The sequence below is a fragment of the Setaria viridis genome, chromosome 7 (genome assembly GCF_005286985.2).
Source record: "Setaria viridis chromosome 7, Setaria_viridis_v4.0, whole genome shotgun sequence".
NCBI classification, from domain to species: Eukaryota; Viridiplantae; Streptophyta; class Magnoliopsida; order Poales; family Poaceae; genus Setaria; species Setaria viridis.
In genome coordinates this window covers 13,500,757-13,527,246 of record NC_048269.2, presented here as the reverse complement: position 1 = coordinate 13,527,246, position 26,490 = coordinate 13,500,757, and the positions used below count along the sequence as shown (strand labels likewise).

At 41.9% G+C, this 26,490-nt stretch overlaps 1 protein-coding gene across 4 annotated transcripts; it reads left to right on the top strand.

The window, feature by feature from the left end:
- LOC117864329 (ABC transporter G family member 41) lies at positions 1–25,729 on the top strand. 4 transcript variants are annotated; one of them, XM_034748385.2, is made up of 21 exons: positions 2–104; positions 1,695–1,854; positions 2,043–2,119; positions 2,261–2,314; positions 2,412–2,502; positions 7,820–8,121; positions 8,294–8,575; positions 9,505–9,818; positions 15,251–15,411; positions 15,788–15,891; positions 15,981–16,134; positions 17,969–18,106; positions 18,200–18,270; positions 18,459–18,791; positions 19,062–19,352; positions 20,795–20,878; positions 21,105–21,238; positions 23,741–23,974; positions 24,128–24,299; positions 24,413–24,667; positions 25,145–25,729. In XM_034748385.2, exons 1-21 carry the CDS (start codon positions 66–68, stop codon positions 25,412–25,414), a joined length of 3,720 nt encoding a protein of 1,239 aa, XP_034604276.2. In that variant the 5' UTR covers positions 2–65; the 3' UTR covers positions 25,415–25,729. The 4 variants fall into 4 exon arrangements, 3 of the variants coding, with proteins under 3 accessions (XP_034604276.2, XP_034604278.1, XP_034604277.1); XR_011898713.1 differs by lacking the exon at positions 25,145–25,729 and having other exon boundaries at positions 1–104; positions 23,741–23,897; positions 24,413–24,552; XM_034748387.2 differs by lacking the exons at positions 2–104; positions 1,695–1,854; positions 2,043–2,119; positions 2,261–2,314; positions 2,412–2,502 and adding an exon at positions 6,887–7,454.
- Positions 25,730–26,490: the final 761 nt, after the last annotated feature.

Here is a 26,490-nt window from a genome sequence, read left to right as displayed (position 1 = left end):
CATGTGCACACACATGCAGGCTGACTCTTGTGATTGGGCCCCCAGGATGCGGCAAAACCACCCTCATGCGTGCGCTTGCAGGAAGGCTCCAAAAAAACGTGAAGGTAAGCAATGTTTATTTATTTTTGCAGCTTCCGCTCAACATCCACGCTGTGGTTTAAGTTTAACACACTGTTGTCGTTTATATCGAGGCGTTATTTATCGACAAATATTGCTTGATAGTTACTGGAAGAAAAGCGAGAAAGTTTGATAAAAAAAGATCCGCTCTATAATTTTGAAAGATTATGAAATGAGCAGCTCGGGTAGATCTCGTTCCCCCAAGCGCCGCTGCTCGAGCGGCCACTGGAAGTCCGCACGGCCGAAAGGAAGGCGGCAGTAGAGCTCCACCGCCCATCCCTCCTTCTCTCCTTCCCCCCTCCCTCCTCGTGCTCTCTTTGGTCGTCCATGGCGGCGGCGGCTGTCTCCAATGGTTCACGGCCGGATCCACCCCTCGGATGGCTGGATCCGCACCCCCACTGCTGAATCTGCTGCCTCGGTGCCTCGGCACATCGGGGCCGTGCGGTGCCTTCCGGCGGTGGCGATGGATCCCGACGTGCGGCCAACGAGCGGCGAGGCCCAGCTACGATAGCGCCTTTAGCCAGTGAGTGCCACGGCCCAGCAGCGGTAGTGCCCGTGGCCAGCGAGTGGCATGACCCAGCGCCCTCCGTGGCGCGGTTGCGGCGGCGCCCATGGCTGGCGCGCGGCGTCCCTCCTTCCATGGCACGGCTGGGGCTGCACCCGAGGCTAGAGGACGCTAGGCGCTCGGACTGGGCATCCTAGGTTGTCGTGGGATGGCTGCTTACGACAGGTCGCAGTGGGCGCGCGTCCTGGGAGTCTATGGCAAGTTGCAGTGGGCGCGCACACCGTCGGAGCCGATAGGGGCGCTGATTGGGCTCATGGCAGGTCTTTTGGGCGAAAGCTCTACTCGATCTTGTATCGGTCGACAGCGACGGTGATTTTGTGCATCGCTCTCCTTCCTGAAGGCGTCATTTGGAAGGATCTTGCCGTCTTCTTCTCCAGGTGAAAACCTTTGAACTACTAGGCTGGTTCTCGCGACGGCGGCATCTTGATGTCGCTTCCCTCTTGGGAGCGTCTCCATGGAGGAGTTGTTAAGCCCTGCGATGCCGTGGTCGAGATCGCTTATATTGTGGCAGTGTATGACGTTGCTCAAGCTTGAGGTCACAGTCAAGATCAATTCAGTGCGGTTACTATGTGACAAGAGGCAGGAGCATCAAGCTATGGTTAATCGTTTCTTGCAGAATGTTTCTATTATCAACTGTTTCTAAGTAGACAAGAGAGGTGAAGGACTGTTGTTGCGTGAGGACAATTCAAGTTTGAAGAAAAACATGGAAGAAGATCGAAGCTTAGTCTTTATTTTCTCGCTTAGTCTTTAGCTTCCTTTCTTGTTGTTTGGAGTGTCTCTGTGTTGAGGCTCGAAGTCTAAGTACTCGTGTATCGTCCGACTATGTGATCAGATTTATTTCTTTCTGGTCGTAGACATTCACATGTTGAATGTTTAAGACCGGATATTTTCCTTAATTAAAAAAATGAAATGGATATAAGCCATGCGTACTATAGCAGTAAATCAATAACGGCATGGGTACTTTCAGGATAGAACTGCATGCTACAATGTTCTTTCTGGGTATGAACTGCAGGTTTCAGGAGAGATCGAGTACAATGGCCTGAAGCTGAATGAGTTTGTTCCAGAGAAGACGTCAGCCTATGTAAGCCAGCATGATCTGCATGTTCCTGAGATGACCGTCAGGGAGTCTCTCGACTTCTCAGCAAGGGTTCAGGGTGTTGGCTGGAGAGAAGGTAACGATGCTGTTATATGCGATTAAAACGGATTAAGCATAAATGGTATCAATCATTAGAAAGCTTCACGAGACAGGATTCAATTGCAATGCCAAAAGAGAACTACTGTGTAACTAATAGATATTTAGAGTTTTTACTCGTGTTTGATTCCGTTAACTTTTTTTTTTCCTTTCCTTTTGCAAATGTAGATGTACTGAGAGAGGTCATTACAAGGGAGGAGGAGGCCGGGATTACACCCAATCCTGACATCGACACGTTTATGAAGGTACAAAACAAAGTTTAATTTGATAGCTAGCCCTGATTTCAACACACAATACACTTTAGCCAGTTACCATAGGAATTGAAATGTTTCTTGTGAAAGGTTGCTATCATACGCCACATACCAAGCGCACACTTTCATTTGCAGGCCATGTATAGTGAAGGTTCAGAGAGGAGTCTCCACACTGAGTACATAATTAAAGTAAGCGTCCCTAGCAAAATCTAATAAGTTCTATTAAGTATCATGGAATGCTAACACCAAGTTATTACTCCTCTTAATTAATTTCCCAATAAATAAGATTATGGGACTCGAAAAATGTGCTGATACAATGGTAGGTGATGCCATGAGAAGGGGTATTTCAGGTGGTGAGAAGAAGCGACTAACCACAGGTAATTAGTTTTACTGCATTAATTTATGAGATTTGGCAATTACAAATGATATAGGACAGTTCTTCACATGGAAGCAAGGAAAAAACATATTTTCTTGAACCGTCGTCTTTTTTTACCGAAGTTGGTAGGGAAACCGCAACCTATTTTTTGTAATTTTTGTATTCCAAACATATTTAATTTGTTCCGACGGGTAGTCGAATGTAGGCCTGCTAGATGCTACTCAGGTACTTTAATAATATATTGTACACGTGAAACTTTTTGTAGATAGAACATCTATGCTCAGAATTCCATTATATAATCTTTGCAATATATATCAACATACAACGATAGTGGTAAGCTCTACTAAAATTTGATAAAAAATATAAATTATATGTCCATTGTCGCAAAACAAAGAGCATTGTTCATCAAACTTTAAAACTGAACTGCAATATAATAGCCAAAATGCCCAATAATTTTCAGCTTGTTTCCGCTCCATTAGCAAATCTTGCTTGTCTCTTGGGTATTACAATGGTTATAATGCGAACTACCATGATAAAATCCTATAATCCTACTTTTCAAGGTTTTTTTTTGAGGAATTCCTACTTTTAACAAGTCATCTGCGATTAGTGAAAAATTAGGCTCTTGGATGTTGACATATTATCATCTAATAGATAGTATAAGAGATTAGAACCGCTGATAGATGATTCATCAAAGGCTTAGGTGACGCAATAACAACAAACAACATGATTCTAGAGATTAATCTGCTGCTTCGGCTTCTTAATTCTTATTCTTAGATTAAACATCGAGAGGACGCAATTACAACAAACAACACGATTCTGTAGACGCAAATCACTTGAACCAATCCTATGCAATTTATAAAATCTAATTAAGGTCCTGTTTGGTTGGGCTGTGGCTTTTGGAAAAGCTGATGTAAACTGTGAGTTGAGGAGCAGCTGTGAGAAAGCAGCTGTAGGGAAAACAGAAGGCCATTTTATTAGAGCAGCTGTGAAACTGTAGATTGTATAAGAAATATCTGTAATGCCCCTAAAGGTTTGTTTATATGCAAATTGCTCGTAACAAAATAATGTGTTCACTAATTCACATGTAAATAGCCATTTTAGAAAGGAAAAAAATAAATTTTCTATATTTTTCATCCATCAAAGTGATTGGTCCACGTAGAACAATATCCATCAAAAGGTTTATACAATGATGCCATCCCTCAACATAACTGTCCTCCTCTCGCACTAACCAAAGCATCAGCTATCCTAGTACAAATGGTATTTATAGTATCCTCATTCTCCACATCATCACTCCCATCTCCTTGTATTTGTGTCGTGCCACTTGTATGTTGTACCAAGTACTCCTCATCAACATCGCATCTCTCGAACTCCTTATCAGACAAATTGTTGTCATGGATAAAATTATGCAGTGCAAGACAAGCCATAATGATATGCTTCTGAGTACGAGGTGAGAAACTTGGCATGCCCTTCGAAATATGCCACTTCTGCTTTAAGACTCAAAAAAACCTTTCAATAACGTTACGAAGAGATGAAGAGATGAATGTAAGAAATTGAACATCTCGTACTTTCCTTGGGGAGGCCCCAAATGATACCAAAATTCTGATATATGGTACGTGCTTTCTTTGAAAGGTGCAAGATACCCAATTTGGTTTGGGTAACCCAAGTCCACATGATAATATTTTCCTACAAAACTAAGTTAGTAAGGTACATAATAATACAAGTATTGCTAACTTGATGAAGGAACCATGTATACCTTTAGGAGGTATGGGAAATGAAGGAAAATTTGCCAATGCATGATTAAGGATACGTGTGTTATGTGCATAACCTAGCCAACCGACAACCGCAAAAGTGAACCTCATGTCAAAATCACAAAAAGCTAGTACATTCTGAGATGTATATATCCATGACAGCATGTGTGGTTAACCACTTCATCCACTGGCACTGCCACTGGAACATGTGAACTATCTATTGCTCCAATTGTACCTTTAAAGTATGGCCAAACACGGTCCTCTCTCACCCTTTCATACTTCGTAGAAAAAGTAGGATCTCTCAGATTAATGTTGCCCTTAGCTAACTTGCGAAAACACTTCAACATTTCGTGAAACTTGTTGTGAACTGTCCAAAGTGACTGTGTGAAACGATTTCAGCTTGTGAAAAAGATTGTGGTCCTCCGACGATCCACAAGAATATCGCCAATGGCTCAGTAGATGAAACATTGTTGGTTGAGGTCAATCCGTAGGTAGATACTAGCAAGTCATGAAGTTTCTCAAAAATCTCGATGCTCATCCGAAACATCTTATAAAAATACCTTGGACGTGACATACACCTTATCACCCATTGAATTCTAGTTTCTAGCGTTTCTTGTATTCACTTTTGTGCAAATACCGCTCAGTATACAAGTTGCCCATTTCTCCAATAGCACCAGCATGCTGTGCAAGTTCAGCTAGCAATAGTAGTCCTTTTTGTCCTTCTTTGGCTACATCTCCCAATCTATCATCCATCTACATGAGACACTAGTATACTAATAATTAAATACAACATTCTTGACAATACTATATAAAGAAGTTCAACATAACACAATAATAGATAAATAATATTGCACATGCCATGGTTCAACATAGGGTAACTTATTTTGGTTCAACATAGGGAAAATGTTCTCACATATGATAAAAAAATAATCTGACAAACATGAAAACAAATCAGTGGTACTTCATCATCTCCTTTTCTAGCTCCCTCTCAATCAAATCGAGCCTTCCTTTAGTTGTTTCTAGAGAGCTTTAGTTGTTTCTAGAGAGCTAAAGAGCTCCCTAAATTTAGGCTTAACAATTAGGGAGGCGGCTGTGTACATTAGAGCAGTTTCTTCTTGCACCCCACATTCTTTCACCATCTTCATAGTCTCTCCAACGGTAGGAACTAGGTTGGTTGGAGAAGCTGATGATGCTTCAACACTTGTGGAGATCCTCTCTGTAGCAGTTTCTATCTTCGAACAAGTGTTCTTGTACAAATGAAAGAATGGGCTCTTCTCATCCTTCTCTTCAACACCAATGGAGGTCCCCTTGCGTTTCCTTTTTCCTAAGTTCACTATTTTATCCTTCTGTGTAGGTTGTGGTATCTCATCCACATCCTCATCACTTGCCTCATTGGAGGATATATCTCCAGGATAGGATGCAGAAGATGCACTAACATGTGCCTTGCCAAACAAGATACGCAGGTCATCAAGAAACTTGGGTCCTTGTTTTTGAAACTTCACATGATTGCATTTGATTCCTTTGTCACGATTGTTGCATCTCTAAAATTAAAAAAAAAGTTAGCAAGGCACACCATAACAAAGAATGGGAAAAATATATTTACAATGACAATATAGTCCTTACAGTAAGGTGTCCGTTCCACCATCTTCTGAGCAGTCTATAGTTTATTTTGCCTCGTCCCATCCAAGACCAGTGGCACAATTCTTGAACTCCATAAACGTTGAATACTCCTTTTTCAGAATATCTAACTTGTTCTTCAATTGTTTTTTTTGTTCGCCTGTCACCGGATTTTTCTGCAAACTTGAAAATAACATTCTTCCAACCAGTAGTAGTGAAAATTTCCATCGACCTATTCCCGGCTTCAATCTTTTCTTTGCAGCCATCAATCAAATGCCTTAAAAAAGCATCACCCCAAGTTGCCTTGTCACCCATTCTTCAACCAACTAAAAATATTATTTGATTTAAGTCTTTTTCATACTACAAGCCAATAAAATCAAGCACCAAACATCCTACCTAATCAGGCAAATCAACCAAACAGCTCACTGCATTTAGTAAACATCATGCATAACTGAACCCAAGCATATCAGATACAGTTATTATCAGATCAAGCACTTTCAGCCTCCCACAGATACGCTGATCGGCTAATCTAGCCATGAACTAACATCAATGATGGAGGAAGTATACAGCGACAGGGTCCATAATGGACAGCAAAGCAAATATATGGAAAAGCAGGACTGAAAATTCATTCGGGCAAAATAACAAACAGGTGCTGGGCATAGTCCACGTGACCTGTACGTGCAGGTGCCGGCCACGGCCGTGGCACCAATGGTTGTAGTGGAGGAGACAGTGAACAGCCCCTGAACAAATCAAATAGCTAAGGCCTGAGAGCCTCGAATCGTACCTTACAGCAGATTTGGCGGCCGACGGCCGGGTGGGGGCGGCGACGGGGTGTGGCAGGCAGCAGGCGGTGGGGTGCGGCGGGTGGCTGGGGTGGGCGGCCGGGTGCAGCTAGGGAGTCGGCCCTTAGCGGATGGGGTGGCGGCGGGTCTTGGCGGATGGGGCAGCGGTCGGGTGGGGGTGGAGGGGGGGGGGTCGTGGACGGAGGGAAGGGTATGGACGAGAAATAGAAGGGGAAAATGGTACTGTGGTAGGTGGGTAATTTCTTTGTTCAAAAGCAGGTGAAAGCAACGGGGAGGGAACCTGCTTTTGGATTTGTACTAAAATGAAAACAACTTTTAGGTAAAAGCACATATGATTTTTTATCACTTTGATTAGTTTTTAGCTTTTGTAAAAGTAAAAGAAGGTTTGGAAGCCCAACCAAAGAGCGACGAGAAAGTGGAATGGCCTTGTTCGTTTCGAGAAGTAATGGGCTGACACGGCTTCCAAAACAGGCCACGTTGGACTTAAAGCAAGGGCCGCTCTCAATTAAACCCAACCTTCTAGGGTTATAAAGGGCTGAATTAAGCCCAACTTCTCTCCAAAAAGTATCAAAATTCAAGCGCCCGTCCGCCTCGCCGGCAAAAAGAAGTTCTGACCGGGGCCCGACGCCGCGCGCGAGCATTGCCATGCCTCGTCGCCGGCGCCGACCCTGTTTGAGCGTCGCGCTGTCATCCACCTTCAATCCGGAAGCGCGCGCCGGCCTCACGCCGTCCATGCGGCGCTCCGGGAGCTCGGCTCGCGCGAGGGCCGCGCCGTCGCGTCCCAGGTAAGGTCCCGACCTAGCCTACTTATACCGCGCACCAGACCTTGTCCGTGTGTATCTTGCTCCATTCCTTTGCGCTCCTGCCTCTCCATCGGTCGCTACGACCTTTGTATGACGCAGTAGGTTTACCTTATTAGAGTCTAGGCAGCATCGCGTACAACGTGTTCGACGAAATGCTCGATAGAGTTGGCACCGTATCGCGTACTGCCTTCCGGAATTCCTTGTACTGCTTTTCTTCTAGTGCATGAACCTTAATCACAAAGGTTAGTCTGCTATGTACCTTCATTGTAAACCTGCCGCGCACATTCTTGGTGCACAATTTCACTTTGTATACTTTAATTATATTTTTTTACGAATTGGCTTTTTAGGTGAGATGATAATAGGGCCATCAAAGGCATTCTTCTTGGATGAGATATCCACTGGGTTGGACAGCTCTACCACCTTCCAGATTATTTCCTGCCTCCAGCAACTTGCTGAAGTCTTGCAATACACTGTACTGGTTTCACTTCTTCAACTGGCACCAGAGACCTACGAACTTTTTGATGATGTTATATTGATGGCTGAAGGCAAAATCGTGTACCATGGTCCTAGAAACAGTATTCTAAGTTTCTTCGAATCATGTGGGTTCAAGTGCCCAAGGAGAAAAGGAGCAGCAGATTTCCTCCAAGAGGTAGTTTGGAGAACACTTCATTGCAATCTTGTTGACTCTTTTGATCTACCAGAAAAAAGAAAAGTTAGAAGGATTGAAATTTGTCCAATAGCTGAGTAGCTTTTCTGATTTCTAATGTGATTCCTAGTCACTCTTAGAAGCTAGTATCATTTTCCTTCGGGCTTATGTATAGGTTTTGTCGAAGAAGGACCAAGAGCAATTTTGGAGTCTCGGACACGAAAAATATAACTTTGTTACTGTGGATCAGTTTTACCAGAGGTTCCGAGAATATCATGTTGGCCAGAATCTTTCCATGGAGCTTTTGAAACCTTATGAAATATCTAAAGTAAACAATAGTGCACTATCTTTCAGTATTTATTCGTTATCCAAGTGCGACCTTCTCAAGGCTTGTTTTGCACGGGAGCATCTTCTAATGAAGAGAAATGCATTCATCTACATAACGAAAGCCGTTCAGGTAAACAGCTGCTAGACAGTTTCTAGTGAGAAAAAATGCCATGCATGAATTATATTTTGTGCTCTGACATAACCCACTTTGCTTTGAACTTGTGTTTCCTTATTTTGGATATCAAACACAATTTAATACATGGTATTGTGGGAGGTCGCGCACTTTATAATTGATGTGCATAAATTTGAAGCTGCAGTTGGCGAACTAACATTTATAGTACTGGTACATAAATACAGAACATAACCAAGGGATCTGCAGCTTTTATTCTTTCTTTAAGTGCATCGTAGGTCAGTAAATTTGTAATCGATTTTGGGTCCTTGAACATGAACTTTATATTTAAACTTTAAAACTTGTAGAAGCAAGCCAAGTATTTCATACCCAAAACTAAATATTAACTAGAGATGGCTCAATTTTTTTTCACTCTGAAAGTACTTCGTGGCCAGACTCTTCGTTTGCATTCATTGGAGATTTGAAGCCTTTGGGTTTGAATGATGTTTTGAAGTGTCCTTAATCTTACCTAGTAAAGATGTACTGAAACTTGCCTTCAATCGGAGCAAATTCCATACAAGTTACTAATTTAAGACGATTTGGATCAAGTTCACTCACTGTCACAGATACATGTTGCTGGACCTATTGTTTACTTTGTAATTTCAAGCACACAATGGACACTCAACTGAAAATTCAGGGATCTAAGTTGCATTGCCCTCTTTTGCTAATATAGTTATACAGTTGAATCATTTACAATGAATCAGCACCCAAGTCCCCTTACTGTGTACCATGTATGCTTATGAACATGGTAAATTATTCATTACCTGAAAGTGGGTTCAATCTCTATTTCCCAATAGTAGCTGATTGCAACTGGTATACTTCCCAAGACTATGATTATTCATTTCTAAAATGTCACTGTTGGAAACTAATAGATTTCCTGTACATTGCAGGTTGGACTAGTTGCAACCATGACTGGGACAGTATTTCTACGCACACACATGCTCATCGATAGAACTCATGCTAATTCTTTCCTGAGTTCACAATTCTATTCACTTCTTTTTCTACTTGTCAATGGTTTCCCAGAGATGGTTATGACATTGAATAGACTTCCAATCTTTTATAAACAAAGAGATTGCCTTTTCTATCCTGCTTGGGCTTTTGCAATACCAGCTTTTGTCCTGAAGATTCCAGTCTCCTTGGTTGAATCCATAGCATGGACATCGATATCTTACTACCTCATAGGCTATACTCCTGAAGCATCCAGGTGATCAAACTATATCTTATAAATTTGAAAGTTTATGGTGCAGCCATTGCAGCAATACTGTTGAAACGCACAGTAACAGTGTAGGTCCATTTCATGTTCACACAATATCGACCATCATAACAATTACAATTTAATTGTAGAATTATACTTTTCCTTGAGTTCTTTTTCCTTGGTGCTTATCTTCCTTTACATCAATAATGGGTCATGCTCTCTAAAACTTTCTTTATAGTCTGCCTATCCCTCTTCTAGTACCCTAATCCCATTCGAGTTATGAAGCTTTGCCTATTTCCGCATGGTACCTTGACGTTTGGCCTTGTTAAGTGATTTTCTTTACTGTTTGCATCCTCATCCTATTTGCTCCAATGGGCCACACACCACAAAGGAAGGTGCTACCCTCTTTTAATTGCTAGTTCTTTGACCATGGACATGTGTATGCTTATCTTTTTTTTTTATTGAACATGCAGGAGAGCTGTGTATCTTTATATTAAGAGAGAAAGAAGGGGAAAGATCCCCGTACAAAGCAGTCTCCTTTCCTCACGAAGGAGGAAATAAGGCTGTTGCAACACCCCACAGACCTAAACCAAGAAACTCTCACTTGACCCTCCCCTTGACCCTGAAATAAATCCTGAATTTTTTTAGCACCGGCAAGGCCCCAAAGCCTCAACTCTTCTTTAAAGAACTGATGTGCTGCTTGCAAAGAAGGGGTTGCCCCATCAAAAACTCCCTTGTTTCTGTGGTTCCATAGCATCCAAGCTCCTAGTATAAACGTGCTATTAAATCCCTTTTTTTTGCTTTCCCTGCTTTTTTATATGATTTCCTTCACCAATCAGAAAAGCTCTTTTCATTCCTTCTTGGTACTATACTCTCTAGGCCAAGAGGAGCTAGCAGATTATACCACCATTGACGAGCAAAAACACAGTTGGTAAGAATGTGCTGCACCGTCTCTTCCTTTTGATCGCACAAAACACACTGATTAGGGTGTGGGAGGCCTCTCTTTGCTAACCTGTCTGCAGTCCAGCACTTGTTCCTAATAGCCAGCCATAAAAACATTTTGCACTTAGGAGGAGCCCAAGATTTCCAGAGCCTGCACCAAGGTTCAAAGGTTATGGCACCATTGAAGAAGGCCCTGTAAGTGGATTTGGAGGAAAAAACTCCATTCCTCTCATGTCTCCATATATGTTTATCAGTGTCCTGGACCAAGGTGAAATCCTCTAATAAATCCCAGATTTGAAGATATTGGACCAGCCCTTCCAAAGAGAGGCTTCCTTGTATGTCCCTTACCCAAGTTCTGTTATCAAGAGCTTGTGCAACTGTCCTGCTAGACATACACCTCTGCGAGACACGAGACCACTGCTGGTGCTTAAAACAGACAGAGAACACCCATGTAACCATCTATCCGACCAGAAGAGAGAATTAGGTCCATTGCCAACTTGTGTGGTAACTGAAATGCAGAATATGGCTTTGGTTTGAGGGTGAACTGGGAATTTTAGCCCTGCCCAGGGTTGATCTGAAGAGGTTTTTTGTATCCACAACCATCTCATTTGTAAGGCCCAGCTCATGATCTGTAAATTGGGAATGCCAAGACCTCCAAGATCGATTGGGCGCGCCACTTTTTCCCAAGCCACCAAACAACAACCTCCATTCACTTCTTTTCTTCCTTTCCATAAAAAGGCTCTTCTAATTTTGTCAATAGCCTTGATAACCCATTTAGGCACATTTATGGCAATCAGCAAGTAGACAGGTATTGCTGACAGGACAAAACGGACCATGGTTGTTCTTCCAGCAAGGTTCATACGGCTAGCCTTCCAACCAGGCAATCGGTTTGCTATCTTTCAATCCAACGCAGCAGATCACATCTTCTTAGTTTTTTGTTAGATATTGGCAACGGTAGGTGCTAGGAAAATCAGCCGAAGGACACTGAAAGGTGTCATCAACCAGCCTTATTGCCACCTCATCACATCTAATAGGTATCACACAGCTTTTCTGGAGATTGGTTTGCAACCCAGAAGCTTTTCCAAAGCACTCTAAGATTTTCTTTGTGATCAGCAGTTCATCTTGTGTTGGCTTGATAAATAGCGCCACATCATCTGCATATCATGACACCCGCTGATTTGCTGCCCTATTAGAAATGGTGTAAGCTTATCTCATGCGTGACTTGACTCAATTGTAGCACTATGACATTCTGTATCAGGTACCTCAACCCTGGTTACAACCATACAGTTTGAGTCTCAACTATTTCCGTAAACAGTGAAATAGTGTGGAAGCGACTATAGTGTTATTGTTCATGGCAAACTGTTCATGTTGCAGAGTAGCACCTGCACACTTAATGTTGATGTAGGGCCCAACAGTGCTACAGACGTTGGAAATTAGTTTGTGTCCATATGCTGAGCTTTACTTGCTAGGCTTTGCTTCTTTTTTTGCCATGTTTTAATTTTTTATTTTGATTTGGCCCTATCTTGTAGTCTGTCACATGCATACATATAACAAGGTTATTGCTATCCCTTTTTTAAGATTAAGAATTGAATTAAATATCCCTCTTTCAAAAATCTTCTTCACAAGTGTGTGTTTCCATTTCTCTATACCTTAATCCCCTTCAGGCAGTGTGGTCTAGCTTCAAAGGAAAATACTTGACCCGAAAACAAATTATTCTTGAATTAGGCTGGACTATTGTGCCAGTAAGGCTGTGTTCACAGTACACACTTTCCAGTACTGCACAACATCATAGGATGCTTTGTATTTCACACTTTAAGTTTTGGATGTGGGCTATGTTTCACTCAAGCTATGTTTAATATGGCAGTAGATTCAGTGGTTGGGAATGGCAAGTCAGTTCTGTTCTGGTCAGATCAATGTTTAAAATAGCGGGCTACAGTGGAGCTATAGCAGTTTTTGGCAATTGCCGCTACAATATCGTTGTACTAAATAGCGGGCTATAGCGGCGTTATAGCGGGATGTAGCGGAGCTATAGCGGCTGAGAAGAGCTCTCCGCTAAATGTCATAGCCCGTTATTTAGAACATTGGGTCAGATAGATGGATGTATGGGAAGACTATGTCTGAAGTAGCTCCCAATCTATTCCAAACAATTCCGAAGAGAGTGGTCAAAATAAGGTGGTGTTTGGATCAGTAGTTCATGAGCTAAATTTTAGCTCCTAAACTTTAGCCCCTAAAATTTAGTTCTGCTGGGCTGTTTGGATCCATGGACTAGAATGGACTAAAGTCCATAAATGCTGTTCAACAAAGACACTATTACCCTCCTTCCCTACCCCTCCTCTCCACCAGCTCGCAGGCAGCAGCAACACCACCACCGCAACAACCAGACCACACCCGATGGCGTCTCCGTCGCCGGCTTCGGTGCGGCCGCTCGGGCGGAGGCGGCGGGCGTTGGAGGCGGAGGAGAGAGGGAGTGCGGGAGGGGCAAGGGGACCACGCAGAGGAGAGAGGAAAGGGGGGTAGGGGTGGAACTTGGGTCTTGGGGACCACTTTTAGCCTAGTTGAGGGCCTCTTTGGGAGCTAAAATTTTTAGCTCAAACTTTAGCTCTTTGCCCCTTTTTGCCCACCTGTTTGGATCCTAAGAGCTAAATTTTGAGCTAAAAGTGCAGAACTAAAATTTAGCCTTAGATCCAAACAGGCCCTAAGAACAGTTGCTCAAGCTCTTTTTAATAGGTGCTGGGTGTCAGATATTAGAGGAGCCCTTTCAGTTGAGGTCCTGATGGAGTACCTGCTACTTTGGGACCAGTTGGATGGGTGGTTTTACAACATGACATCCCAGACCAATATCGATGGAAGCTGACCCCAACTGGTTCATATACCAGCAATTCTGCATATGAAGCTTTCTTCGTTGGCTCAATCAAGTTTATCCCATGGAGGAGGATATGGCGAAGCTGGGCTCCTTTACGCTGCAATTTTTTTTTTGTCTGGTTAGCCATTAAGCAGAGGCTTTGGACGGCTGACCGGCTCGCCAATAGGGGGCTGCAGCACCTGGCTGCCTGCCCATTGTGTGACCAGGCACAAGAAACAGCCCAACACCTATTGTTATCTTGCGTGTTCACCCAGCAGATCTGGTCTTTGATCTTTCTGCATCTAAATTTGGTCGTTGATGTGCCGGCTGATTCATCTAGTTTTTCAACTTGGTGGGGTCGAGTCATCAGAGCAGCACCAAAAGCTTTGCAGAAAGGAATAAATTCCCTCATCATACTGGTGGCATTGGAAATCTGGAAGCATCGTAATTCCTGCGTTTTTGAGGGCGCTCTTCCTAACATTCAGTTGCTCCTTCAGGAAATAACAAATGAAAGCACCCTTTGGTGTTTGGCAGGGGCTTCTAAACTTAGGGAACTGCTGACTAGGTTGCTTGCACCAGCCGCCTAGGCGTGGTGTTCTGGGTCTTGTTTCGCTCTGTTGTTAAATGGCATGCTTGTTCTAGCTTAATAGTGGGTTGTGTGCTTTGCGTTGTGTTGTGTGTGTTCTGGGGGTGTTCTATGCTAAGGATGCTGCTGGATAAAGTCTTGTTGCTGGTTCTTGTGGGGCTGCAGTCCTTGTGGGGCTGCAGCTGGTCCTTGTGGTCTTTGTGGGGCTGCAGTCCTTGTGGGGCTGCAGCTGCTTGACTAGCTCTTGTGCTGCTGTCCTTAAGGGCTGCAGCTGCTTTGTTGACTGGAGGACGGTGGGGCTGCAGCATATGCTTGCTGCAGCACCACCTTTGTTGACTACTTTTAGGGTAGGACAGTCCTAGGCATCTTAGACTAAATAGGACAGCATCAAAAAGGCATCTTAGACTAGCATATGCCTTGATGCTTGGCTGGTTGGCTGCTTGGCCAGCTATAAATATGTATCCCCAACCCTTGGTTGGATATGGTATTGTGGAAAGAAAACCCAGAAAATTGCCCCAACTCTTCCTAGTGCCATCCTCTCGATGAGAGTTACGTTTCAGATCCTAACAAAGGATAGGGGCTTTCCCTTTTCTTTGTACTTTCTTAAAGTTTTGGATGTGGGCTTCAATTGCTAACCCTGATTAAGCACAAATTTTAAATAAACTGCAAGCAGATTAGATCCAAGAAATCTTATTGGAGCATAACTTTCAAATGAATATGTAGATAGTTCTCATTTGGTACAACAAGCTAGTGCATTCCTAACTATACAGTGAACCTTTAGTTTATTGTCCTGATACCTTATTCATTAAACTATTCAGTACATATGGAAATCTATATACTTTGCAGTGCTTTTGTACCAGTTCACATCTGGGCAGTAAATATGGATGTGTTTTAATACAGAACTGATTAATACTTTGTATGCATCTCCACACAACCTCTAGTCTGGTTTAAATGCTAAGTGTGTCTGAAAAATATAATGCCAAGTTCCATTTTGTTTCCATTTATTTCTTGAAATCCTTGGCTAATAAGAACTGATTAGTGCCTTCTTTAACATCCATCTATTTGTTTTAGATTCTTTCGTCAGCTACTCGTCCTCTTCCTCCACCACTCAACAGCACTATCAATGTTTCGATGTGTAGCTTCATTTTGCCAAACAATTCCAATTGCTTCAATTGGTGGTATTTTGTTATTTCTCATCATTCTTGTATGTGGAGGTTTTATCATTCCCCGGAGTAAGATTCTTGGTTTCATTAAATCTGCATGTTAGTGAGAAATATGTCTTAGGCCAATTCCAATGGGGAATTTCATATTGGTGTTTCCAGGAGTCACATCTGCAAGAAAGCATTTAGTTGATGATTCATTTTTGTTGTTTCATATGCAACATAAGCAAGAGTATTTGTGTTAGAAATGGTGCTCACCTAGATCAAGTCATGAAACCCCTCTTCTCTCTTCATTATTTCTTTTTCACTCATCAAACTACTGACATGACACCCTATTTAATGAAAATAAAACCCTCATTCGGATTGGCCTTTTTTATACGCATACATGGATAAAGCATCGGAGTTAGAGAAATACAGCATTACTAACACCAGTGATCCATTAATGCAGCATTATTTCCGAACTGGTTAAAATGGATATTCTGGGTCTCTCCAATGTCTTATGGTGAGATAAGCTTAGCTGGAAATGAGTTTTTGACACAAAGATGGCAAAAGGTCCACTTTGAATTGATAACTAGCTGACTTCAGAAAAATACCAAAAATGCTGGCACAACTCACATGTATTGATTCTTCTTTGTTGATAGGTCATGGTATCAGGTGTCACACTTGGAAATAGAGTATTAATGGATCGAGGGCTAGACTTCTCCAGCCTTTTCTATTGGATCTCTGTTGGAGCACTTGCTGTATTCATTGCCGTGTTCAACATAGGGTTTGCTGTTGGATTAACTATGAGAAGATGTAAGAATTGCTTTTGAACCATTGAGCTTGTCTTTTGCATTTTCGACTTAGTCCAGACAATTTAACATGGTAATTGTTAATAAGGGTGAAAAAATTGTCCTCTCTTTTGAGGGATAATAGAATTACCCTAGTATTACCTCTAAATATCCATGACTGTATCATTTAGGATTATGATTTATCCGTTGTGATGGACGTCGAATTTGTGGATGGTTTGTGGATAGAGGATTGCATGAGTAGTAGTCATGGGTAGTCTGGGGGCTTAGCCCTGGACCTTGACGGCACAACGTTGTGTTAGTTGATGCTATTGCGCGGGTGAGTCAGGAAGGAGGATAGAGGAGATAGTTGAGATCCAATGTATTGCTTGACCTTCCAGATACAACCAGCCCTCATATAAATAGGCTGAATTAAAATTAACCCTTGCTCTAGCTATTCGAACTATATCAACTAATGAACCAATGTTTCCTAAATAAATTTGCTAACTAATATGGATCTCTTGACTCCTGACGTATGGCACATGACATCCGTTAGTTTACTTTCAAAAAATGGTGTTGTGTGCTAGTGAGGTTCCTAAATGTGTTTGGTTTGGCTATCTACATCCCTAAACTTTATGTAGATTCGACATTTGGTCCACATCATGTATCTTTTCCAACATTTTATTGATAGATGAACTTTTTTATGCATGTATGCATGTTTAGACCCTGCCGAAACTAGAACTAAAATTCACGAAACATTTTAAACATTTGTAGATGATATGTTCAATAGGTTCCAAATTATAGTTTTGGTCGACACAGTTCACTTAAACCACCTTCAAGTTTATAGGTTTAGAAGTTTTCTTTTTCCTCAAAAAAGTACTCATGTAAAAGAGGTATTGTTGTGTTCCCGATGGCAGATGATGCATGAGTAGTTAGTAAACAAAATTCCATGAGGGAAATTGGATAACATAATTTGGTAAAGTATAATATGATTTTCCAGATAGAATTCTTTAGGAAAACAATTAAGAATAGCAGATCACATCATCCGCGAAAAGGTCTAAAGCTTGTAGCATTGATCTACTTAAAAAAGGGTTTGACGGATGGATTTGATTTGTCCTAGTATGAGAACCAAATCTTATTTAGTTGATGGATGAAATGTAATGTCCAGCTACCATGTGTTATATTGTCAATAGCAAATGAGGATGGATGTAGTCATGCCGCTGTTGGAGTATAAGTGAATTGACCACCTTTTCCTACTAGCTTAAGCTTTTGGGTTGAACTGGTTGGGTCATGAAACTCAATAGCCGCTAAAAATTTTTTGGGTGACCCTGTAATGAATTGACTAATCTAAGAATGAGGACATTTGTCAAAACAAAAGCTGGCTCTAATTGAGATGATAGAACTATCTCAACACTGCACTGTGCAATTTACTCAACTAAACACTGAAGATCCTTTATGTTTTGCATTTCTCCATTTTTTTCCAAAACGAGGCACGAACCCCATTTCCATTACAATAACAGAAATAGAAAGCCTTGTTTGAGAGAGAGATGTGTCCAACCAATTTTTTGGAACCAGCCCATCCTGAATCTATAAGGAATATTCCTGTTCTAGGATGCTTCCATCCCACTAGGCCTGGAACCAAACACTAGCAAAATTTGGATGCGATGGTTCCATCCTAGGACATTCCATGAACCAAACAGTACCTCAGTGAACAAAAGATTGACATAGGCTTGCGCCGCTGCAAAATGACACTACCCTTTCCTATTACATGCTGGCATGTTTTGGTTCAATAAAGTGCATTAAAGACTACAGCCAAGTATACTGTTTTTCTTGTCAAATCTAACCTCCTTTATACCATTCAGCTTCAGGGACTTCTCAATCTCTCATCTCTCATGATAAGCTTACTGCAATGCAAGGGAAGGACCAGGTTAACTCCAAAGAGATGGTAAGAGAAAGTCCCATGTTACCAAAAACTACTCTGAACACACCTACTATGACTGGTCAGTCAACTTCTACACTTGACAGCTATTTACAACCCACACTTTCTTCCCAGGCAAAAACAGTAGAACTAACATGTGAGTCTTGGCTTACAGGGAAGATCTTACCTTTCACACCTCTTGCAGTATCATTTCGGGATGTCAATTACTACATCGACACCCCTATGGTATCAATCTTGTAACTCAAGATAATGAATACAAGAAACAGTGTTAGAAAACAAGGGCAAACATTTTCACATGCAATGTGTTCATTCTAATGCATACAGCTCACTCAAATGCACAGTATACAGCATAGGTTAGCAATTTTAGGATAGAACATGACTGATGTATATGAACAAAAATTGTCTTACTGCAGGCTATGAGGGAGCAAGGCTACACAGAGAGTAAATTACAGTTGCTCCACAACATCACAGGAGCCTTTCAACCAGGGGTTCTCTCAGTACTCATGGGGGTCACTGGAGCTGGCAAGACAACTTTGCTTGATGTTCTTGCTGGAAGGAAAACAGGAGGAGTTATAGAAGGGGCCATTAGAATAGGTGGCTATCCTAAAGTTCAGGAGACATTTGCTAGAATATCAGGATATTGCGAGCAGACTGATGTGCATTCTCCCCAAATCACAGTATGGGAGTCTGTTGTGTATTCATCTCGGTTACGTTTGCCAATGGAAATTGACTCAAAAACAAGAAATGTGAGTTTTACATTTTCCCCTGACATTGATCAATTTGTCCTTGATTACCTGAACTTATTAGGATTTTTTTTTGGTGATCATCTTTACCTTCTAATTTTAAGTCCATGGCCATTAATTTCTGGCAAGTTTGGATCGTGTTTCCTTGCATAGTAGGATTAGATCAACATGGTACCAAGTTGGACTATTTAAAGCATAAATTGCACTGCTTATCTGGAAGTAAATGCACTTTGCATGCAATTGTTTTATCTGATGACTTCTCTTTCTTCTCAGGACTTTGTTAAGGAAGTCCTTGAGACGATTGAACTGGATGATGTCCGAGACAGTTTGGTTGGACTCCCTGGAGCAAATGGGCTATCTACTGAGCAACGTAAACGACTCACAATTGCAGTCGAGCTTGTTTCCAACCCTTGTATCATTTTCCTGGATGAACCAACGTCAGGTTTGGATGCAAGGGCTGCAGCTATTGTCATGCGTGCAGTGAAGAATATTGCAGGTACAGGAAGAACTGTTGCATGCACCATTCACCAACCAAGTATCGAAATATTTGAAGCCTTTGATCAGGTAACCATATTTACATAACCTTTTTGCTGGATTAGGTTGGAATGTTAAGGGGAATATAAGACACAAAAATTATTGGGCAGCTTTGAATATGAAAATCTTTAGGAAACAAAATTGAAATGCCCCATGTCTGCTTATGCACTTTATGTCTGTGCAATATTACCTGCTTAACTCAAATTCAGGTTATTTTTAGAGGACCTATAAAGGAAATAATTCCATTTAGGGGGGATAGAATGTATGCACTATATAGGGTGATGTTCATATTTTGAAGATTTTAGTCATATAATTATTGTTGGGTGCATGCACCATAGAGCCAAGCATCTGTCATTCTTGGGTGGCAGGTGCCAAAAAAAACAAAAGGCAAGTTTTATAGAGCAGCGATTAGGCCTCAACTTTGTATGGTGAATAATGTTGGCCTACTGAAATGAAAGGTGACATGCTCAGTAGTAAGTGTGGCAGAGATGGGTAAGTTGCATTGGATTTTTGGCATACGAGGAGGATTGAGTTTGAAATGACAGCATACTTGGTAAGCTTGGGGTAGCACCAAACGAAGAAAAAGCTTGTCCAACATCAGTTAAGATAGTTTGGACATATTCAATGGAGGCTTGCAAAGTCACCGGTGCTAGCACAATCTATAGGCTACCTCCCAACTTGCTTGGGACTACGGGCATGTTTGGTTGCTAGCCACACTTTGCCACACTTAACTTTAGGCAAGTGTGGGAAGCCACAAAAACTGTGGCTAGGAAATTTGAAGCCACACTTTGCCATGACAAAGGGAATCTTGCCACACCTTTTGTCTCTATGACATGTGGAGCCCAAAGAATCTTGCCAGATGCTAGTTGCCCAACCAAACACTTGCCAACTTGGTCAAACTTGCCTAAGGTTAGGTGTGGCAAAGTGTGGCTAGGAACCAAACATCCCCAGCTTTATTGTTGTTGTTTGATAGACTGTATGCATGTTGAAGTGAGTAACACTTGAGAATGGTTTCATCACTAATTAGATACAAGACTTCTATTACTAAAACATATTGTTTGAATCTATATATTTTGTACACCTAACTGACATTAGCAAAACTTTTTTGTGGAAAAATAAGGTAATAGATATAAAAATATTTAGTTAAACAGTTGAACTCCCCTGCCAATGTGACAAAATTCAGATAGAATCTCAAGAACTCCACCCGCAATACACTAAGTTCACTGTTGAATATGTCCCCACTGTGCTCTAGTTTTTCCACTTCAACAAATGCTTTGGGAAGCATGCTGGAGTTAAAATGAATGTTTGGTCACTCTTTCCTCAAAGAATGATCACAACATAAGTTCTTATTCTTTTTAGTATATTGATTGATTTACCATTTTACATCAATTGAGAACCGATTAACATTCATCCATAATTCTGTATTAAAGCAAGGTAACAAGTGATACCAAGTTTTAAACACAATCATGCAGTTGATGCTGATGAAAAGAGGTGGAGAGTTGATCTATGCTGGGCCACTGGGAAATAATTCATGTCAGGTCATCCAATATTTCCAGGTAGTTTCCAATCGCTATGCAAATACAATGTGTTTGACTACTTTAGTGCTAGTTAACTTGTTTTCCTTTTTACGATCGCCGCTGGTGTGCCGGTCAATACTTTCATATCTATATAGATGAAATGGCAAACAATACTATTGTATACTTTGTATAAGCTTAATTTAGTTATTTGCCTTTTAGTTACTCAATTTCGACACCATTTAATTTTGATCTTTTACTTTCCCAGGCAATTCCTGGAGTACCCAAGATCAAGGATGATTATAACCCATCCACTTGGATGCTAGAAGTTACTTCAAAATCAATGGAGGAACAATTAGGAATAAATTTTGCAGCAATATACAGGGAATCATCAACTTACAAGTAAGCTTTAGAAGCAAATTCTTATACAATTCAGGCTTGAGTAGTAAAAAAAATCATGGAAACCTTTTGAAGCTCTTGTGCACCACCATGAGAGAACTTCCTCACACATATATTACTCCCTCCATGTAGGAGGGATAGATTGCGTATAATGGATGGATTGTATTGCTTGTGCCTCTCGGCCGGTATAAATTGAGTATAAGACTTGGGGGTAAGGTTCCCCCCGATACATATGGCAGACAGTCTACGATACGTATATCTACAACTACCAAATATACTTAACATTCTCCCACAGTCACAGCGAGAGCACCGTAGACGGTGAGACTAGAGAAGAACCCGAAGGTAGAAGTCGACGGACTGACTCCCCCCGCAGTTATAACATCGATGCGGTGCGGATGTTGCGACTGGAGAGAAAACCGGCGAGTAACTCATGTGGATGATAGCCCTTTGTGCCAATGTCGAGGTAGCCAAGACAAGGGTGAATAGCATGGTCGAGGATGTCATGCTTGGGGTAGCTGTGGTTGACTTAGCAGTCAAGGTTGTCGAAGACAAGCAGGGGAGCCGCACATGAAGCCGTGGGCGCACGAGGAGGCACCATGAGGATGGTTGCGCATAGGGGAAGACGCTGAAGACGAAGACGATGCACTGATCCGCACGTACCACAACCGTGCACTGATCGGCTGATCAGACCGAGGGCGCACGTACAAGATGACGGACGATGATGCCACACAGATCGGAGTGGTGGCGGTGATGTAGTGGACGACCGGCATGGAGACCGTGTGGCGGAGGGGCCTAGCAGCGCTGCGGGAGGTGCCCCTACGCACACCGCACACCAGCCCAAACCACACAGGTGTTGAAGAAGAACGACCGGTGACGATGTCGAAGAAGAAGCATGCGGAATCAATATGGCGGCGGGTGACACAAACCTGATCTCTGGTCGGGAAAAAGAGAAAAAACAGCAACATCTCGTGTAGAACCTCCAGGTGCATGTAGCAACAACATCCTGCTTGACGACGGCGGCGGAATCAACCAGCCATCAAACAAAAAGGGCGCAGCCCCCGGCGGAGATTGACACGAGCGATCTCCCCAGGGGCGCGCTAGGGGGCTGTCGGAGGGGCGCGCTGGATGCGCGCCGTGGGGGACGACCGGCGGCGCGCGGGAGACAAGGGCGCGACAAGCAGTGGAAGATACCACGTAGGATGGATAGATTGCGTATAATGGATGGATTGTATTGCTTGAGCCTCTCGGCCGGTATACATTGAGTACAAGACTTTGGGGGTAAGGTTCCCCCGGATACATATGGCAGTTTATCTACAACTACCAAATATACTCTAACACTCCGTTCCAAATTACTATTCGTTTTGGCTTTTCCAGATACATAACTTTTGCTATGTATCTAGTCATAATATATCTAGCTGCAAAACAAAAGCTATGTATCTAGAAAAGCCAAAACGAATAGTAATTTGGGACGGAGGGAGTAGTATTTTACAAAATAGAACTGTTCTAGAAGATAAATATATTGGTGGCACCACTATTACATTCTCTAGGATGCTCAGCTTGAGATAATTACAGCCTTGGTCAGGTTGTGTTATGGACTCCTTTGTGGGTCAGATGTACTTCAGGACGCAGCGCAGGAAGAAGGACGCGGGAGCGTCATCTTCAGCCGCAAATAATCAGGATTAGGAAATAGATTTGGTTAGTTAGCCAGGGGATTTGTTATCACAAATTGTGGGCAGTTTGTTAGTTGGTTTGTTAGCTCGGCAGCATGTAAGCCAAAGGTTAGCGCATGTGTTAGTTAGGCGGATATTGAATGCAATTTCTTCCTCTCAGGGAGGGAGAGCAGCTCAACCTGTCATTGTTCTTTGTCATTTGCATCTAATCAGGCCCCAGTTCCCCTACCCCAACAGGTTGATCTCCAAATTTCTCATTAATGGGTTTTTGTGTGGTTGGATGAAGAATGAAGGGAATATATGTTTTTGGGAAGACAGCAAGGTCCCAGATTAGTTTATTGAGCTGTGATGGAGAAGTAGATGAAATAGAGGAAAGAGAATTTGCAGCAACAGCAAAATAGAGCGCGGCTAAGGTGGCAAACTGCAGTAAGAGATGGACATTGCTAGTAAACAGAGAGTTGTGTACAGGAATATAGTGCTAATAGATTTTGTTGTTATATGGTTCTTTTGAAAAAATCCCAAACATTACCAAATCGATAGTAGAAACTATCATAGGATGACAAATATGACTTCATAACATAAACATACTTTGCAAAATCAAACCTGAGTTAGGAAAACAATTCTACTAGACCAAGCTAAATATCTACTATGTACCCATACGCTTGTTCTTTCTCAAGCCAACAACATTGATAAAAAGAAAAGGTACATACCATATATAGTGAATTTTTCATTTGAAACTTCTCGATGGGTTCATAGTGTATAGTATACTGTATGATTTTTTTATTATGTTAACCTCTATATTAATAATCAATCTGTTCATCTAATTTTCTTGAAGGGACAATGATGAAATGGTAAAGCAGTTAAGTGTACCATCACCTGGAACAAGGGATCTCCACTTCAAAGCACAGTTCCCACAGAAATTCATGGATCAATTCAAAGCTTGCCTCTTGAAGCAATTTTTATCACATTGGAGAACCCCTTCCTACAACTTGGTGCGCATTGTATTTACAGCCCTTTCCTGCCTTATGTTTGGTGCTTTGTATTGGCAGAAAGGGAACATAAATAACATGTAAGCCAGGTTACTAATGTAACTTCTACATCTCTTGGATTTGTGTCATGGTTCATGCATTGTAGAGGCGTTGAACTGTATGTATCGCTATTATATATGCGCGATCATAGCTAACCTGGATTTTTTTTTTCTCTTTGCTGATTTCCTTGGCAGAAACAACCAGCAAGGATTGTTCACCACATTGGGGTGCATTTATTGCACCACTTTGTACGCTGGCATCCAAAACTGCCAATCAGTCATGCCCTTTGTCGGCGTTGAACGCACAGTTATGTACAGAGAAAGGTTTGCAGGAATGTACTCTCCTTGGGCATACTCCTTTGCACAGGTCAGCCAGTGTTATACTGCTGACTTGAAATTACATAAGTAGTTCCTACTGTGTATTTAACTTGTAGCTTATAGAGAATTGTTTCTGATGCTTTATATGTTGTCTTTTGCTAGCTGGCCATGGAGATTCCATTCGTGCTTGTTCAGCTACTAATATTCATGCTTGTAGCATACCCAATGATTGGCTTTGCATGGGCAATAACCAAGGTTTTGTGGTTCTCGTATAGCATGTTCTGCACATTGCTTTATTTTGTCTACCTCGGAATGATGATTGTTTCACTTACTCCCAACATGCAAGTGGCCACAATATTGGCTTCCGCGTGTTACACTGTTCTCAACCTCATGTCTGGCTTCATTATGCCTGGTCCTGTAAGTCAATATACTCTCTTTCAGTTGTTTGTATTATGAAGTTTCATTGTAAGATAATGATCAAAGCTGCCCTTTAACAATGGCATCCATGGGTCCTTTTATAGTTCTATATACTTATCTTGTGTTATGTTCTCTCTGGCTATGCAATGTAAAATTGCTCTTTTGTACCATTTAATGAAAATAGGTAGATTACTGGAGGTAAAATGTTAAATGCTCCATCGACAGCAAACTTTACTTTATGTCGCAGTGATCTAACTGTCAGTCTAAGGTATATAGTTTAAAGGACTGCCTTTATTTAACTATGCATATAGTTTTTATTGGAATTTTCAACTTTAACCACCAAAAAAACTACAAATACTGCAGTAGGGGTAAAAAAATAAACTTTAACTGGTTGCTTAAACTGAAACAACTGTGTTCATGCTTGTGTGTGTATCCATCACCCTTCGGCACTAATGTCTTAAAACTTCGTCTTTATAGCAAGTACCAGAGTGGTGGATTTGGCTGTACCGCATCACGCCAATGTCGTGGACGCTGAACCTCCTCTTCACCACACAGTTCGTGTATGGTGACAATAAGAACATCATGGTGTTTGGAGAAATCAAATCTATCTCGGAATTTGCTAAAGACTACTTCGGTTTCCATCATGCTCTTGTGCCAAAAGCAGCTGTCATGATGGCTGTTTTCCCTGTTCTTTTCGGGCTTGCCTTTGCGTTCAGCATTTCGAAGCTCAATTTCCAGAGGAGATAAAGAAAGGAGGAGAATATTCTCTGTTTTTTTTAAACAGCTATTTTCAATTTTTTTCTTTGTTCAAACTGATCTTGAATTCAAGGTCATCTTTTCATGTGCATACAAGCTAATTTAGAAAGGGCATGCCAGTTGCTGTGTTGTGCAAGGAGATGAAGAAAGAGGAGCAGTTTAGATGTAGTAGAAACAAAGAGCAATATCATTCTTTTTCTTTCTCAGAAACAGCTATTGTCATATTTCCTCTTTTCAAAACTGATCATGAATTAAAGGTCATCTGCATACAAGAGAATTTAGAAAGGGTGCTAGTTACGCCTTCAACCTGTGTGCTCCATGTCCATGGTTGGAATACAAAGACCTTCCTTAAGCCATGAGATCCTTGAGTTCAGAACTTCAGATGCTCAGTATCGTCACTCACCAGTGGCAGATTTAATTTGTTGCATGTACGTCCTACCAAGGTGGTAGGTTACTAAAGAGTGTATCAACAACGAGAGAGAGACCATCAGCCAATCTCTTACACTTACACACAGCATGTTGTAAACCTTGAAAGACATCGGATATATGGCTATCATATGATACAGCTGACTAGCTGAGAGATGCATAAAATTTTTCGCATGTCCCATGTAAACTACCGAATCCACATCGGATACAAAGGGCATGTCTCGTGGCTTTTTTATCCGGCACCTGCTGCCCGTGCGGTTCCTTTAGCTTGACGATCCTGTCGGTGTTACTATTTCATTCTCGGTTGCTTTCTGCAGGGACGGATCTAGTGGTGGGGTGGGTGGGATTCAAGCCCCCCTATTACCGCTCGGATAATGGAGCTCCCTTAGTCCCTTCATGATTTTTTTTAGGAAGAAGAAAGAAGAGAAGGGAGGGAAGGAAAGGGAAGAAGAGAAAGCTCCTCCTTAACTCATAGGTTGCATCTGCCACTGGCTCCTTGCTCCATGTTATCTGCAAGTACTACTATTTAATTTGATCCTCCAGACGTGCATGTTAGAATAATCGGCCTCGATATGAGAACCATTAGTTGGGTGGTATAGGAACCAATGAGTTCTTGTCACCTTTCCCGCACCCCAGATTCT

Excerpts from the sequence above, each read along its gene's own strand:
- LOC117864329 (XM_034748385.2), top strand. The coding sequence starts at position 66 with ATGCGTGCGCTTGCAGGAAGGCTCCAAAAAAACGTGAAG. Across the intron at positions 20,879-21,104 it reads AGGTCATCCAATATTTCCAG|GCAATTCCTGGAGTACCCAA; the intron begins GTAGTTTCCAAT and ends TTACTTTCCCAG. Across the intron at positions 24,300-24,412 it reads GGGCATACTCCTTTGCACAG|CTGGCCATGGAGATTCCATT; the intron begins GTCAGCCAGTGT and ends GTCTTTTGCTAG.